The 17635-nt window shown below is 43.5% G+C and overlaps 1 protein-coding gene across 1 annotated transcript in view; it reads right to left on the reverse strand.

The window, feature by feature from the left end:
• Positions 1-3999: 3999 nt before the first annotated feature.
• Positions 4000-17635, reverse strand: part of LOC115797949 (rho GTPase-activating protein 44) — a 110097-nt gene continuing 96461 nt past the window's right edge. The window contains exons 17-22 of the mRNA XM_030754553.1: positions 13894-13911; positions 11575-11766; positions 10344-10871; positions 8759-8874; positions 7069-7452; positions 4000-4301 (exon numbers count right to left, since the gene is read on the reverse strand). Of these exons, the coding sequence (XP_030610413.1) occupies positions 4144-4301; positions 7069-7452; positions 8759-8874; positions 10344-10871; positions 11575-11766; positions 13894-13911 (1396 nt within the window). The 3' untranslated portion in view covers positions 4000-4143. The remainder of the gene's footprint in view (positions 4302-7068; positions 7453-8758; positions 8875-10343; positions 10872-11574; positions 11767-13893; positions 13912-17635) is intronic.

The raw sequence follows: 17635 nt of genomic DNA on the forward strand, positions 1-17635 counted from the left end.
TAGGCTGTGCTGCCATGATGGGAAGTTGGCCGTCAGGCTATGGCATAGAGGACGCAGGGTTTAATGCAGCAGCTCTATAAATGAAGCTTAGTCAGGTAAAAGAAGCATCTCGATGGTCTCCAGTATTTCTTTTTTGCTCCAATTTATATCTTTATTTTTCTGCTTGTAAAATAAAATGTTAAATGCACGCCACTGTGTAATGTCTGTTTTGTGGGGCACGCTGTCTCACAGACAGTTATGCAGCAGTTATCACGACCAGTTGGTTTAAACAGCTGCATCTCTACAACTGCAGGTTTTAAAGCCAAACACTGTGCAGACCCACAGAAACGTTTTATTTCTAAAGAACACATGACCGCATTTCCAGAAAACGCATTAAAGCCACACGAGACGTCTTGAATTGTCATGTAGCATCGAGTAGCATCTTAACTTCATGTTAGTTGGTGTGAATGTGCCATTATTGTGCTAGTTCCAGCGACATTATATGTACAGTATGTTGTTATAATGTTAATCATCATTTATCCCTTTCAATACAGTGTTTGTATAGATCTATGTATCATATATATATATATATATATATATATATATATATATATATATATATATATATATATGGATTTCTGCCATCAGTATATACAGAACACACTGCATTGGTACAGAGGCTTCAGTATTTACAGAGTCCTGTGAGTGATTTCACGCTTCAAAGAAAGACGCTGGTAGAGCAGCACAGTGACTTTGAGGCTGTGTGTAGTGGACGTTCTCAGGACTAAAGCAAAGTCATACAAATGTGGATAGGTCACAACAAAACCCACCGCAAGGCAAAAAGCAAACTGCCGCTGCCAAACCTCGTTACTCCAGTTTAACTGATTTTCAAGCTCCTCTTAAACTGAACCTGTGATTCCTGAAAAGGTTTTGATGCGGCAGCAGAGAAATTCTGGTCCCGTGTTTGAATACTCAGATTCATGTGCAGCTCCTCATACCTGGTAAAAAGTATTCAGAAATATATCTGTATAAATACTCTCATCAAAATAAACACATATACACATATCTTTGCACTTGCCTCTGGTTCACTAAGATAGACCAAAAATATCAGCATCATCAGGCGGGTTTCCAATAAACTAATGTGGCTGAAAATGACAGAAAAAGTGTGCTTATTTGTAAGAGACAAAGCCCCTTTTTTCTCAGTGTCTCAGGACTGTTGGATATGATAGAATGTTAAAATATGTCAGAGATGCTTCAATATATTCATACAAGTTTGCCCTCTATGAATCCTGGAGTGTGCCACTGTAGGTAATATAATCTCTAACATCTTTGTGTTAGAATCTTTCATCTTTCTATGACCGCAGCTTTACTGTGTTTACTTTGTCTCACTGGTTTCATCAGTCTTGTTTCAAACTACATCTGCTGAGCAAACAGCAAACACATAAAGTTAGCAGCTGGCCCGTGCATACAGTCTTTCTGTAATGAGTACTCCAGGTACTCCAGCACACACAGGATGCAGCATCTTGGCTCAGCACAGCTCTTTATTTGCTAAATGACTTCACTCAATGCTTTGTGCAGTTTGGTTGGTCACACCCGGTCCCAGCACACCTGCATGTTCCCTGAACCCACTGCACCACCCCTCCCCTGCAGCTGAGCCACAAACCACGCCCGCCACCGCAATTTATCACCTAAAGAGCCAGATATTCCTCTCATGAAGTGGTGGAGACCAAAACAGAACTAAAAAGAGGGAAAAAAATACATAAAAGAAGCAGGAAACAGCAGTTGAACTGAGTGATAATGTTTGCTGAGGGTGGAAGGCCTCAATCACACAGGCCTTGATAGTGGTAGCTGCTGGAGGTTGGTGGCTGTCGCAGCAAAGAGGGTGCTGCACCAAAAACCTCAGATTATTGCTGACTGCTAGGTTGAGAAAATTTGTGTTGAGCTAGCTGCTGTGTTCCGCCTGCCTTCAGAAAGTAAAAGTTGTGCCTTACCACTGCAACCAGCATCTTTATGAAGGTACACCTTTTACTTTGAAGGCAAATGATCTCTGTTTCTGGTTTGTGTCACCTTCATAGTTTCACTACTGCCTAGAGAGCAGTGCCAGTGCTTGCAGACAGGTTGGCACCATGCAAACCACAGGCAACTGTGGCAATCTGCCACCAACCAAAGCAATCGCAAAGGGGTTTTCTGTGCATTACACTTTACCTCTTTGCACCCAATTTCACCTACTGGCTGCCAGCAACTTCCAGCAACTGGCTGGGGGATGCACATTTGCCCCAGCGACCGGTGGTTACCATGACAGATCTTTAGGCCTGAGTGACTGGGGCCTTAGCAACCAATTTCAAAGCAATGGGCAGCAACTTACAGCACCCACTCGTATGTCTCCCTAGTGACCAGAGGCTGCCATGCAGTCGCCTATCTGTTGTTAAGCCTGTGTGAGTGGGGCCGTAATCTATAAAGTCACTGCTTCCTGGATGCCTCCAAAGTCAAATGCTTTTGGTGTGTCCTACCGGGAGGAGGCCCTATGGCAAACCAAGGACACGCTGTAGAGATTAGATCTCTCAGCTGGCTTCAGAGGACCTCGGTTTCCCACCAGAAGAACTGGAGGAGGTGGTTGGGGAGAGAGAGGTTTGAGCATCTCCTCCATGTTCTGAACCCAGAAAATGAATGGATGGATTACAGGTCAAAAGTGAAACTATATAAAATGACTCATTTTGCCAATTTATTCACCATTTATTTGGCATAGTGCAGTTTTCAAGGACAATCGTGCACCCAAGCAACATCTCTCAATCAAGCTAATCCTGTGACCCACAGTTAGCGGCAACAGCACAGCAATGAGCCAAAAAAAAAGCAAAAAGAAGATGACCGCATGCCAGCAAACTGCAAAGTAAACAATGCAAAATGTTTAATATTTAATACGTTTCTGTATAATGTCTCACAACAAAGGAACCGTGTTAGTTTGTTAGAGCTAAAGGACGCATGAAAAAGAGCACCTTTAAATAAAGTCCAACCCTCAGAGCTGGACAATTGAAGCCCCTGCTACTGCTCTGTGGATTAAATTTTTAATTTTTCAAAACTAAATGCTGTGGTTGTGCACTCCAGGCTTCATAGTACCAGACTTGTAGACCCTTGAAGCTGAAATAAGACCTAACTTAACAAAGAAAAGTGAAAGATGCCACGCAGCACTGCATCCCGCCAGAAAATAATTCTGAGTAAACACAGCCGGGTTTTTAATTTTTCATCCTGCATGTTTCTCATAGTCTTTACAGCTCCCTGACAGCATCAGCTATATAGCTCTCCCGTGGATACAAAATATGATCTGAGTTATATTGTTAATCATATCATATACTCTGAAAATGTACAGTATAAACAATAAATATCCAGTGGCTGATATCCTGACTGAATGCCATGTTAGAAAGAGAAAGGTGTGATTGGGCGTTTAACTGCTTCGTAACCTGGTAGTTAACTTCTAAACATCTAAAACATGGATTCATGTTTTTGCTCCTCGACACCAACAGTGCAACATCATATAGTACAATTACCACTTCACTTAACACATCACACACACTAGCAAAACACACACACACCTTCCAAAAACAACATACTGGCACACTCACAGTGAACGCTCAGGTGGGACTGAAATTTGGGGCGTTTCGGACCAACACCCCCGCGAAATGAAGAAGGAACTCGGGATGAGTAGTGAGAGAAGAAAGTTACCAGGATGGATGTACAGCACTGTTAGTTTGTTCTTCTGAAATTCACTCATGAAAAGCAGCAGCAGCAGCAGCAAAGAGCACTCATTCCTCCCAGCAGCCTGTTTGTGAGTGAGGTTAAAGGCAATATTGCAGGTGAATCAAATAAGGCAAAAAAAAAAAAGAAAATATTAAATTAAAAAATAATCCAGCCAATGTGAAATGTCATATCCTCCCCTGACAACACTGTTGCCAACACCTTGTGTATGTGTATTCACCAGATTTTTTTTTATTTTACTGTATAGAAGTGCTTGTTTTTACAGGTGGGCCCCTCTGGATCGAGCACAGGTGAGGCGTGATGAGGAGATCCAGAGGAGGCCGAAGATAATCCAGCCAGACAGGTGAAAGGTTGATGAACGAGCGAGACGGTGCAGCAGTAGCCTGACGGAGAGGGCGGGGGAAGTCAGTGGTGTCATAGCACTGTGCTCTCAGACTCTTCCTCCGAGTCCGATCTGCTGTTGTTCGACTCCAGCTGCGCCACTGAGTTCCTGAAGGGGGAGATGTGGGTCAAGTCAAAAATACTGTCCAGTTCCATGTTAATGATGGGGATGTCCAAGTTGCAGAGGGAATCTGGTGGAGCAGAGAGAACAAGTGAGGAGAAACAGACAGATAAAAACCATGCAAACAGAAACAGATCCTTCCAGGTGGGTTCATCGATGCTGCGTGACGTTACGCACAGCAGGAAGCCAAACCAAGGTTGGAGAAACAAATAAAAATTGCATGGCAGGGGTTCATGATGTGTATGTGGCCGCTGAACATTATCAATACTTTCGAGGTTTCACCTTAACTGAGAAGCTGGCTGCAGGGATATGCAGGGAACTATATTAAGGTCTGACACTGATGATGGGTGAATCACAGCTGACATTCCAGCTGATCCCAGCAAGGTTTTTCCACATCAAACTGAAAACCTTGTTTCTATGTAGAGCTAGCACTGTGTAGAGGGAACTATGCAACAATAAAGGATCAAACAGTAGCTATTAGACTATTTTTATGGTGCAGAATTAAGAAGTGCTGTCACTGAAGTGAATGGACCCCGTGGTGTACCACAGGGACTTATGAAAAGCAGGCTCAGCTTTACAGACTCATTTTATCCACTTTGCCAGCAGCAAAGGGTCATAGCTTCTGAGGCCTGTACTACAAAACAAATTCCACTGACCCAGGATCTGAATTCACTCACCCTACCATCAACAATCACACAAACCTGGTTATCAAGTCTATAAGTGAAGCTGGGGTTTATCAGTCTAGCTATGAGTGTGTTCACATGAAAGAGGCAGCGTTCACAGCATCAGTCACAAACATGGACAAATCCACTGACAGCAGAGCAGCTGATTTTACAAAGTTACATCAAACTTCTTTCAGGTGCTCCCTTTTAGGCTCACCACAGTGGATTGTCTCACCCCATCCCAGCATCCTCCTTTGTCACACCACCCCTCTGCATGTCCTCCTCCACCCTCCTCTGCACATGTCCAAACCATCTCAGCCTCACTAACCTTGTCTCCAAATCGCTTAACCTGAGCTCTATCTCTCCAATATACTCATTTCCAATCCTTCCCATTCTGGTCATTCCCAGTCTAAATCTTAACATCATAAAATCATGAGGAGGTTAAGCACATAATACAAACACGGCCACTGCAGAAAAGCAGCAGTGTGAGGGCTGAGTTATGAGTGGGAGGAAACTAATTGATGTTTTGATGTGTGCAACACAGTGTTAGCCTGATTCTTTCAATTGCAGAACTGATGATGTTTAATAAATCTAAAATGAAAGCACAGAATTCAAACATACACATGACTTGTTTTAGGATCATATAGTCATACTTGAGGACCAATAACATTTCTTGTTAACAGGAAAATTTCAGGGAATAAAGTTGCTTCAATGAATCCTTTTTTCTTACTTCTGCTCATGAATCAATTTTTTTTTTTATCCTATCCTCGCACAGAGACCTGAGGGATCTTCCAGGAACGTTGACGCTATTTTCCAGATAACTGATGAGTCGATAGGCGGTCATACCTGCTGATCTCTAAGCTTGTTACCATGGCGATGTTCCCTAGTAAGACGCACGCAACCTCTGTAGTAATGGAAACCCAGGGTTAAACCCGAAGTTACCGGGATAAATCCAAATCCTGCTCCTTTCCCGGTGCATCCTGACCCTTTACCCACTTATCTACCAATGCAATCTAAGGTGCCCATAACGTTGCCATGCAAAAAATACAAACAAAACTAAATGAATCAAAACTAACTTAACAACCAAAAGAAAAGGAAACTAAATAAACAGTAAGTAGCAAATGAAAAAGTAACTGAACATCTAAAGAAATCAAACTTTCAAATAAACTCAGAGTAATAAACAGCTGAGAAGATACAATGAGGAACAAACAACTATAAACAAAAGCTGCAACAAGGATGTCAAATTTCAAACTTTTGGCCATGCAGTACATGTGTACTACTACTATATATTAACGCTGAAAATAATGACATCCAGTGTGTATGTGGTGGAAAACAGTCACAGACAGGAAATGCGCTGACTGAAGGACAGCAGGGGGCAGTGAGGCACAAACAGTGAGGGGTGTGTGGGTGGGGTGACTGATGAAGCCGGGGGAGAGGAGGGCCAGCTGGAGCAGGGCATTATGGGTGGGAATCCTAAGTGCAGGAAACAGTGGTGATTGGTGGACAGTCCCACGTAAGCCATGCATCAGTCTCAGCCGCCATGCAAAGGCCAACAAAATGACTTTAAGGTGGACTGAACACAGCGCCTGTATGTTTACACATGAGTGAGGCTGCCACAGAGCAGCAAATCAGATCTGAAATCTGCATCTACTGGCAGCTTCACTGTGATGTGAGCACGTCAGTGGGCGGCTCCATGTTTGAGCGGCTGGAGAGGAAGGGAGGGGAGGCTTTAGCACAGAAACTCCTGCTTACCCTAAAAGTCCCTCTCACACACAGAATCACACTGAAGCTTTCGCCTCATACCGCTGCAAGTGAGACAATGAGAGCCGCCGACAAGAGGGGAAAAATTACATGAAAATCATGATTAGAACCTGCCAGTGATGAAGAGGCAAATAAATACATAATACATGATTCCTATCATGATGGAGACACCAGAGGATAGTCTGATGTTATTCTATATGTAACATATTGCCAATAAATACAGTGAAAAGACCAAAACAGTGTTTATACATCTGAGTACACAAGCTTAACTCGTGAGTATTAATAACATTTATCAACTTATGGAAAATTATCTATGCAAACTACATATAGCAGAATAAAAAGTACACTGTGTTCTGGTAAAATTTTCAAAATTACAAACACAAAGTGGGGAAAAAGAGCCAAGTTTAGCAATACCCGTGGACATGCTTTCCCCAGGAGACAGACCGTCCAGGAGCCCTGACGAATGGTCCAGAGGCTGAGGACTCGTGCCGGGTGTGGAGGGAGGCTGAGGAGGAGGCAAGCTGGGTCTCTGTCGGGGCGGCTTGGGGGTCGGTCTGGCCTTGGTGAGAGTGCCGGCCAGTGAGGGTGGAGAGGACAAAGATGGGGTGGTTGCCATCTGAATCTGACCCGGGGAGCCAATGGTGGCATATCCCTGTGGGTAGCTGAAGCCATATGGGGAGGGGGTGCTGGGGGGAGTGGGTGACAGGCTGACCGGAGACGGCTGACCTGTCGACTGGTCGGACATGGCTCCCGTTTGGCAGTAAGGGCCTTTAGGTGGGATCGGGGCCAGCTTCTTTGCTGTAGAGACACCACCAAGAAGAAAAATCACAGGATGGTCAGTCTGCCAGATCTCAAAAATAAAAGTCCCGAGAGACTTTTAGGAATGTGCTGCTATGTCTGTTTTTCAAATTAAAAGTCCTCAGTTTGTTATAGAAATTTACCAGGAAATGTCTCAGATTTTCAAAATAAAAGCTCCCTGTCAGTTATACCAGCATGCTAATCAGAATTTTGACAGGCAGTTACTCTTTTACAGTTACCACATTATCAGTAACCCTAGTTAGCTTTGACAGCTCATATTTCTCATGCAAAAAACCCTCCTAATGACGAGCACTCGGCTTTCTGGCAGGGCGTTTGATTTTCATGCTTTTTCTTTGTCACTAATATCAGTTTTCCTCCTGGTTTAATCAAAAAAAGTACTCTAGTGATTGTTTTGTATTTCAGTTTTGATTGATAATGAGGATGCATACTCATGCATCCTTTCAGCTTTAAAAGGTTTCCCAAAGTCATTCAAATGTTAGAGACCCAAAGAAGGCAGCACTGATGCAATTTCACCTGTCGCCACGTCAACAAACACGCTAACGTCTCTGCATCATGAGCTTCCTCAGACTACGATCCCGTCCTGTAACGGCCTGTTTTCATACTTTTCTTGTGTGTAAAGACATTTTTTTGGCCAACATTTCTTGCACACCAGATCACAGAAGACACACAATTTCTGTCACAGGCCAACAGAACAAATCAAACTGATGATGATGCTCGCCTCTGCTGCAGCTAATAACGATCCCCAGACAAATTCATCCATCAGATTGCTCATTAATTATAATTCCTGCCTTAATTAAACCCTTCAATCACACAGCACCAAAGTCTTAGTTTATTTCTTAAATTTCACTCAGGTCTTCAAAGCAAACATTGCCTGTATTCTTTGAGCCTGAGGATACAAACTCTACTGCAGCCTTCAGTGTCAGTTATTAAAGTGGTTTTCCAAGGACTTTTTCCCTTTTTTGTGCAGAAAGCAGAACAGAAACTATGAATGAAAACACACGTTTACAGATTTAGACTCTTCAGGTCAGGAGGTTTCATTATAACTTAAAATGACCTCATTCACAAAACTGAATAATAGAGTGTGAGAGCCAGCTAAAGGAACACAGCTAAATGATGACTTTTTGGCTTTGACCTTGTGCTGCTGCATCTTCTCTGTTGAATGTGACAGTGCTCAGTAAGGTGCAGAGGTCCTAAATGCCAAAAAGCCGTCACTGTTATCATTAATGATGCAGAGTTTTGTTGTTGTTTCTGAAGGCCAGCTGTGTTACATGCACAGCTGTATTACCTCTCCTCAGGGTGTGTGGACTGTGCTCAGACAGCTGTGATTGTCCACTAGAGGTCATTGCTCCTTGGAGTCCCTTTTGTCCAATCACTGGAGACAGCTCCTTGTTCTTCAGAGTGCTGAGGAGAGAGTGAAGGACAAACACACACACACACACACACACACATTATGATACACTTCCTTCTGTAATGTCCCAACCCTGCCTCCATAAATATTTTTTGCTTTATTACAAGAAAAATAGATCACCCATAGTTTAAACTTTCTAAGTGACTACTGGTGCAGATGGACATGTAGTCTATGTAGTCGAGCAGGTAAAAACAAACCCTGACAGTTTAATGGATTTCCCTTCCTCCCACTGCAGAGTGCAGCCAGAATGCCAATGAGAAGAAGGTATGAAGGTCAAAACTTAACCAGCTCAATCTCCTCACCTGCACCTTAACACACTTTCATTCTTCAGCACATGAGGCATGGATGAATTTAAAGGGGACCCATTACACTTTCCCTTATTTCCTGTCATATATACATTGATACAGTGGTGTATTTCCATGTTTAACAGGGCTGGGTGCCCTGTTTCTGACAGGTTTTTTTCCTACTCTTGGCTCTGAATGGTGTCAGAGAGAGCAGATATCCCTAATATGGGTGTCTCAAGCAAAGAAGGCCCACCCACCTGCTGTTTAAATCTGTTTAGGAGTGGTAGAAAATAGGAACAGGCAAACGGGCATCTCTGCGCATAGCTGTGGCAGACCTTTGACATGCTGGCTTTACCTGGACCTCATGATGTGGTCGTTACAGTTGTGTGTTCTTCCTCTTTTTTTGTTGTTTCATCGTGGCTGGTAATCAGCTTATAGCTGCATTAATGCTACATTCTTTACCATGTCTGGGTAAAGGTGAGAAAATATTTATTTTTAATATAATATAATGATCATTTAAATATTCAAAAATCATGATCACCCCTAACAGCCAATCAGAAGAAACGCAGCTTAAAGGGAGAGTTACAACTTCAGACAGAGGAAGAACTGAGAGGCTGCACAGAGGCTTTATTTGAACGGTGACTCATGCAAAGCTACTCTATCAGAGTCCAAGAACAAAAAATAGAGTGTAATAGGTCCTCTTTAAAATCACATTAACATACTAAATAAAATGGCGTTGCAAAGCATTTAAAATGAGATTTCCTCAAATATCAAACAACGCTGCGTTTCTCCTACATACATTATTGTGTTCTTAATCAAACTCTGATGCTGCAGGCTCACTGAATCATTAAATATGATCACTGACTGAAAGCTTTGAATTTCCTTTGTTGCCTGGCAACAGGCTCCTGAATACCCTGCTCACATGCAAAGTTATGGATTGCATACATGGCTGTAAAATTAAAGATGGATGTGATAATGAAATCCTTAAAGCGCATTGATTTCCATAACTGACGGCTGCAAACCGAGAGCATTAATAAGACACAGAGTAAGGTGGCGCTGTGGGGCGTATCTTTCTTATCATCCCTCTGTCATGCTTCTTTGTCCCTGCGGGGCCTCTCCTTACTTGTGTGTGAGTGATGGTGGAAATGGGAACGGGTTGAGCGGGGCTCTGTATTTACCTCATCTGCTTGGCTCCTCTCTCCCGGCTACAGGCACAGGCTGCCCATGGAGGGGGAGCGGGGAGAGGGGTGTTGGGGGGTTTTGGGGAGCCGAGGAAGAGATCGTGACGAGTGAGAACGAGCGGGGGCTTGATGTAGAGGCACGAGCCATTTGTTTCGGACGGGGGCGCATGCTGAGCACTAGACGGGAAGGCCGGTTTGGGCAGGTGCAGGGAGTTAGGTTTGGGGTTAGAGTTGAAGTCAAGCTGCTGAGGGGATGGGCACAGGGAGTGAGGGAGTGGAGGCGGGCTGCACCCAGTGCGGCGTGGCGGTGGGGACGGGCCAGGGGGCACAGATTCTGGGCTGGGGGCAACGGGACGCATTCCCGGAGGTGTTCGGGTGCGGAAATGGTGGTGAGAGAGCGAGTAGGAAGAGCAAGAGGAGGAGGAGGAAGAAGAGGAAGAGGGGTAAGGGGGAGGCGGCCTCTCCTCCTCGGGGGAGGGGTAGGCATAACAGGAGTCCGACCAATTGGAGGATGCATCGTCTGAACTGCAATGATAGAAATATCAGTGATTCAAGCGGATGACTTAATTAATAGATTTGTACGAGGGAAAAATTAGGAGAGGAGAAATCGTTCTTAGGATAGTGAAGTTAAGGCTCCAGGGGGAGGGGGGAGCACAAAGAAAATAAAGAGTAAGTGCTACACTTGTCAAATCACAGAAATGAAGTAAAACAGCCACCTCATCCATTGTAGGCTCCTGCGACAATGGACCGTGATGCTGCTAATGATGCTTGGACTAATGACAAAAGAAAGAGAGAGATGTAATCCATGCACATGCAGCAATAAACCATTTTCTACTGAACTACAGATGAACTTTTCAACACAATTGGTTAAACCCAGCCTAAGCAGAAGTTGGATCTTTACATGATATGCAGTATCAGCACTCAGGCAGAAAATGAACTCCACACATGACTCTGGAAATTCAAGGATGAAGAACTGTGGAAATGAAAGGAGGTTTTAAATGGCATGCTTCATCAGGGTGGGTTCACACAGAGGTGAGGATGAACAGACAAGAAAACAAGGGGTGGAGGTTTGGAGGGGTAGAGGGTGGGGGCAGACGGCTCTGTTTGCGTGTCATTTACGGGGCGCAGCAGCAGACGCGGTGACGGGGGAACGGCAGCAGGTGTGTAGGAGAAGTAAGGTGGGGAGGGGTGTGAAACAGGAGGACAGGTGGGGCCACAACTGCCTTACCTGGCTCGGTCGCTGCTAGTGGGAGGAGGGGTAGGGGAGGGGGAGGCTGAGAATTCCCCAGGCTGCTCGGGGATGAGCGTGTCTACGGGTGGGGTGGGGGGGTGCACGCTCGGTGGCGTGGACGAGGTTATACGTGTAGACGACGATCCCCTGCGCGACACCCAAGAAGTGTCCATCACCCTGACACCCATGCTGCAGTGGGACAGAGATGCACAGCCAATCAAGTCAAAGGAGGGCATGTGTGTGAGCGTGCATGCGTGCGTGTGGTTCAGGGGTCAGGTTTCCACACCCAAAACACATCGTCAGGGGTAAAAGGTCAAAGGGATCGGGTTTCCTGTCATCTATACCCTTATTTAAAAAGCCTGACCCCAGATCAGCAGGTAGGGTCGCTCTGCTTCACCTGCACAATTCCCAGCATGCAAAAACAGATAAAAGCACACATTCCCCTGCAGAATAACGGTGAATAACTGAGGTGAAATGGCACAAAAAACTAAAGCAGTTTGGATGAAACAGGATGTGTGTTGTGTTTCACTATAAGTGCTTCTGGTTTTCTGTCAGATGTTTTTTCAGGTCCTTCCAGAATTAACTAATCATGTCAGCAATGGCTCCATGCAAGTGGAAACATCTGGGACTAAAAAAATGAAGACAAAGCAGAACTTCACAAACCAACGGGTGACATCACAGTGGCTGCATACTGTCTATGGTTAAAACCTCTTCAGCAGAAATCAGCCTAGTCAAAAGATTTTTCTGGTCATGATAACTGTGTTGTATTAAGGCTTAAAGTTGTATGTAATTAAGGAGCTGCTTTGAGAAACAGGTGGATGCTAATCCACATGTCTGTGGTGTCATTGTTAAATTGATTACACATGCACCTTCCTGTGTCACTAAGACAAAAATTGATCAGTGTCATACAGGTCTCTTGGCTGTCTAGAGTTTGAGGGGAAGATCCATCCCTCTTAAGGTTTGTCAGTTCAGTTTAGGGCTAGAGGCAGTCTGACTTTAGCAGCAGGCCCTGCTTTGTCCCATGGTAACAAAAATCCCACAGCACTCCCTTCTTAGCCATTATCTTGTGTGTAAAAATAAAATGAATGTAGTGTCTTAACTGGCAGTATTAATCTTATAAGGTGAACTCCTCCCACTTCTGGTTTTATCTTTGAATTTCTCCTCCCTTTCATCAGCTAGAATAAGCTTAAATCAACACCTGCGATGAATGTTTCAAACCTGGAAACACATCTGTGTTCCTGTCACCTGATATCACCATATCCACTGCAGACATCAAATTAAACTGACCTGTGGGGCACCTTTGGTTACAGCGAGCGTGCATGCTTATAGACTGTATATGAACGCAGAAACGCATCAAACCTGCATTCTTTCAAATGGCCAGCAGGGGGAGACTCCTCTGGATGCAAAAAGAAGTCAGATTCCTCAGATTTAACAGGTATATCAGTGCTGTGACTGGTTGGAATCTGCCTGTGATAACTTAATAAATCTTTTACTTTTTTTTTTTTTTTTTTTAGAAAGAAAAACATTTAATCTCATATGCATTTAAAAATTTATTCTGCTAACTGAGAATAAAACCTAAGAAAATCTGCCTCACGGGCAGTCAGGGTGGGCTTGTTGGGTGGGAGGCAGACTGGGTGCTCGTGTGTAACTTGTCCATGTCGTTTATGCACTCGAAGTGGCAAGCGCAAGTATGGAAGTAGATGATTTGAGCATCCACGCACAATGAGGTGTGTAAATAAAGCGAGTGCTGATACTTTTCTGGGAGATGTTGCAGGTCATTAATCACTAAACCTGCTGATTTTTCTTTGTTTTAAAAAATATCTTCTAATGAGACTCTGATGTGATTTGGACAAAGAAATATTGGAAAAAAATATAAATTCCAACACATGTAGACTGCTGACTTTGATCTAATTAGGAAGAGCTTTTTATTTAATTAAATAAAGGCTGCATATTATACAGATGGTTGATCACAAGCAGCTGACGCCCCCCTACACAATCAGTACTTAGACGCTAAAAGACAAACAATGCAAAATCAGTAAAAAGGATAGCTAAGCTAACTGGCTTCAGTTTTATACAAGTCAGTCCAGTATCAGAAACTGCAATGATGCCACAAACTAATGTGAACACAGAGAAAAAGGCCTGCTTTGCTCCCCACCCGAGACACTGAACTACAGTAGTTCAAATGCATCATCTCACCCCCCCACCCTCACCCCAGGAAGCCATACACATTCAGACACTGTGAACGTGCAGCTGAGATGAACACACGATGAACAGAGCGATTGGAGGATGAGTGGAAGAAAAGGAGCTATACTGTACCTTTGTATCTTCCTAATGCTGCGGTGTTAAAACAGAGACAATCACAGTGAGGACACGAGCAGAGACTATGGAGGATTCGCCTGCTTGGACTCATTATTAACAGCGCTGTTATCAACTTACACAAGATAAAGTTTAAAGAGGAGGCGCAGAGTGAAACAGGCTTTAACCACATCCCAACTAAAGAGGAAACTTAGCTATAATCAGGTCAATGTTTCCCTGATGGCTACAACAAAATCCCCAAATTAAAGAAAATGTGAGCGGCTTCTTGCAGCTGCAGTGAGTCTTCAGTGAGTTTGGTTTTGTTACAGTCATGGTGACAATAAAGAAATTAATAGGTCTGACCAAACTTTTGACTGGTACTTTGTGTTGGTCTTGTTGGGGGGGGGTCTGTTTGTGGAATAATAAGCATTTCTACTGATCTCACTCATTCAATAATTCAGACCGTGCACACAGAGCTAAGCAAGAAACAGGCTTTACAAAGGACCTTTCAGTAACAGGTTGTTATTATCAGCAGTGATTATTCATGATAAAGAACCTGTGTCAACAGCAGCATTTTTGCACCCTCTTTCAGCATCTGTTTTCCATAGAAATCCTCTCAGTTTCAGAGCTGACGGCACTCAAACTGCTCAGCAAGTTTGTCAATGTCACCACAAAATCAAGAAGTGGGCGGAGCTTACATCATCAATGCTGTATAAATAACGGCAGAAAAGAAAACCTTAGCAAAGACGTTTTGTAATCTACAGCGACAACTCAGTTCAGTTTTATTTATATGGTGCCAAATCACAACAACAGCTGCTTGAAGGCACAATTAGCACACCAGAAGAGGATGCTACAAAAAAACGCTGTCTGTGGACAAAGATCCTGATGTAGTCTCAGCTTTTCTTTGTGGCTCGTAGGAGATACAAATGTTTTTTAAGATTATGCAAAATCTGTCCTGAAAATAAAACATCCCTGTGATGTGCTGGGGTCTCCATAGCCAGGGGTTAAAGTGAGATTTAACATCTGCTGGAACAGGGCAGCAGGGGGACAGGACTCACTTAGAAAGCTCAAGGAGATGAGCCGTCTTTGCTGTGGTCAGCTGAACTCTGCTGCTGCCTCTGCTCTTTAAGGATTTAACCAACTACATTAGCCAGTATGAAGCCAGTATAAAGGTGGGAAATGTTCCTTCTAGGACAGGGGTGGGCAAACTTTTTGACTCTGGGGCCACATTGACTTTTTGAAATTTGACAGATGGCCCAGGCCAGCACGAGATGCATACATATCAAACATAAACATAAAAAAGGCATTACAGTGTTAATACTTACACGTACTTTTGGTGGGAACAGTGTTGCTTTTGTCAGTGCATCGAAGTTTGGTGTTAGTTTTGTTGTAGCAATTCTCAAAATCCTCGATATCAGTCATAATTATGATATGATTTGATTTGGGCAATTCTGTACCAATCTTCAGCAGGCCGGATTAAAAAGACCAATGGGCCAGGTGTGGCCCACGGGCTGTAGTTTGCCCACCCCCGTTCTAGGAGCAAATCTCCCAAATCGGCAGTCATCATGTAATACCTCTGTGCGTGTATTTTAAAGTGCTGTTTAAGTGACCTCACATCAAAGAGTCAATGGGACATAAAATGTGCATGCACAGAATATCCAGTCAAATCTGATTCAAATCTGTTAAAAGTTCACTGAATTTACCCAGAAATAGGATTTCAAACCTTTTTCTCCTGGAAGTTCTGCAGCATGAATACATGACACGGTCAAGAAGGAATAATTGATATCTTCAGGTGGGACTGTGTGGTATCAGCTGGAAGGAGCGCTGAGCTGCAGCATGTGAACAGTTTGTTTGACATTGTTCTGCATTAAATTTTTGTTTTGTTGTATAAAGAGTCCTCAGCTGGAGTAGAAAAGTACTATGTAAGAGCTAGTCCATTTACTATTTACTTTACCCACTGTGCATAGCTGCATTTTATCATACCAGCTTTGCACCTTAGATGCAACAGTTGTTAAGGGGGAACGATTCCCATTTTCCTTACGTGCTGTCATATGTATACTTTTACAATGATGAATGCTTACAGTAAACGGGGCCAAAGTTTTAAAAAATGAGGTCAGGATAGGTGCAATTAATCTCTGTGAGCCACGAGCTTGGTTGTAGACAGTTCTTTCTGCTGTGGGATGTCTATGATGTCATAGAGTCCTAAAACGTGGAAATGAGTTAGCATTTTGCACTTGCGATTCCTTGGCCCTGCAGTCACAGGGATCTGTGAATGATTTTGATTTTTTTTGAAGTTGCAGTAAGTTTGGTAGCTTTAGGCACTTTTATGTTGTGTTATCTTACATAAAGTACATAAGTGAGTCCCCTACTGAAAAATGAGTCGATGCTAACAAGTGCTAACAAGCTCAGTGAATTTATGCTTTTAAAATTCACAAGTGGCATCAAATTAAGATTATGTTGGAACAAAACATGCAAGTATCATAAGCTTTATTTTTCCGAGCAGACCTCCCTAATCTAGTGGTCATCTCAAGCACACAGAAGCCCCACCCACCTGCTGCTCAAACCTTCTGTTTGTGTGGGTCAGTCAATCAGAAGATAGTTTTCTTATGATGGCGTTTGTGTGACCCTTACATTTTAAACAAGCTGTTCTGGTGCCGTATGATTGGTTTATTGAGCAGCTGTCCTGTGGAGCCATTCAGTGACCAGAATCCTTTGGTTAATCATCACCTGCTCTCCCAGAGTTTCAGAGCAGCAAGTTTTAGTATGTGAAGATCAATTAACTTATGAGACTGCCATACATTAAGTAAGAAATTAAAATGCACTCGTGTCTGCTTTGCACATAGAAACAGCCTCCATTTTGGTGGAGCAACAGGCTCTGGTTCTGAGGAGTGTTTCTACTGAAAGTTGAGCTCTGTTGATCAGACCCACTCGGTCCAGGTTTAATTAGCCGGGCTACTCGTGGTCCCTGGGCTGCAGAGCTCAGGCTCCCCGCAGGCCCTGATAAGACTGTGGGTATATTAAAGCATTAGAGAAAGACACTCAGAATCAGACGGTGACAGAGAAAGAAAGCGACTGACTGGTTTTCAGCTAATCCCTCTCCACAGCTCGAGGACTGTCGGATTGCTCATTTCACAGACTAAATGCCAACTCCCCCTCTGCCTTTCTCTTCCTCACTGAGCTGCAGAGAAAAGCTTTGAGGGAAGGTGCTGCAGATAAAGAGTGAGGCAGTTTCTGTCCACCTCAGAGTGAAACTGAGCTTCTTATTGAGGTCACTTCTCAGGCCAAACTTGTGTAATCATTAGGGAATTTTCCTAGTTTTACTTCACACGTCTGACTGTGTCATGAAGCAGTCATGGGGAAAGTTTACGAACCTCGGTGTGGTCTTGTCAAGAAAATATGGCTCAAGCTGTGCATCAGCTGTACAACAGGGAAGACTGCTAACTGATGTAGACAAAGCTTTAATCAGGTGGAATCAGTGGGAGGGTTTAGATAAGAGAGACAATTTTTCCATAGACTTCACACTGACCTGTCGGTATTTATCTGCACACACATATCCACTATTTGTATTTGTTTGCATTTTAAAAGTCATACTGCAGCTTACACTCAACAGCCACTTAGGTAATGATGTGTATTTATCATAGATACGGTCACTTTCTAAAACAAACTATGCAACATCAACACTCATAACATGTTTGAATGGTGTTTCTCCTTCACTTCCTTACTTTTTAAATTCATCAGCCATCATAAATCCCAGTAACGATAT

Source organism: Archocentrus centrarchus, chromosome 19, assembly GCF_007364275.1.
Source record: "Archocentrus centrarchus isolate MPI-CPG fArcCen1 chromosome 19, fArcCen1, whole genome shotgun sequence".
NCBI lineage: Eukaryota > Metazoa > Chordata > Actinopteri > Cichliformes > Cichlidae > Archocentrus > Archocentrus centrarchus.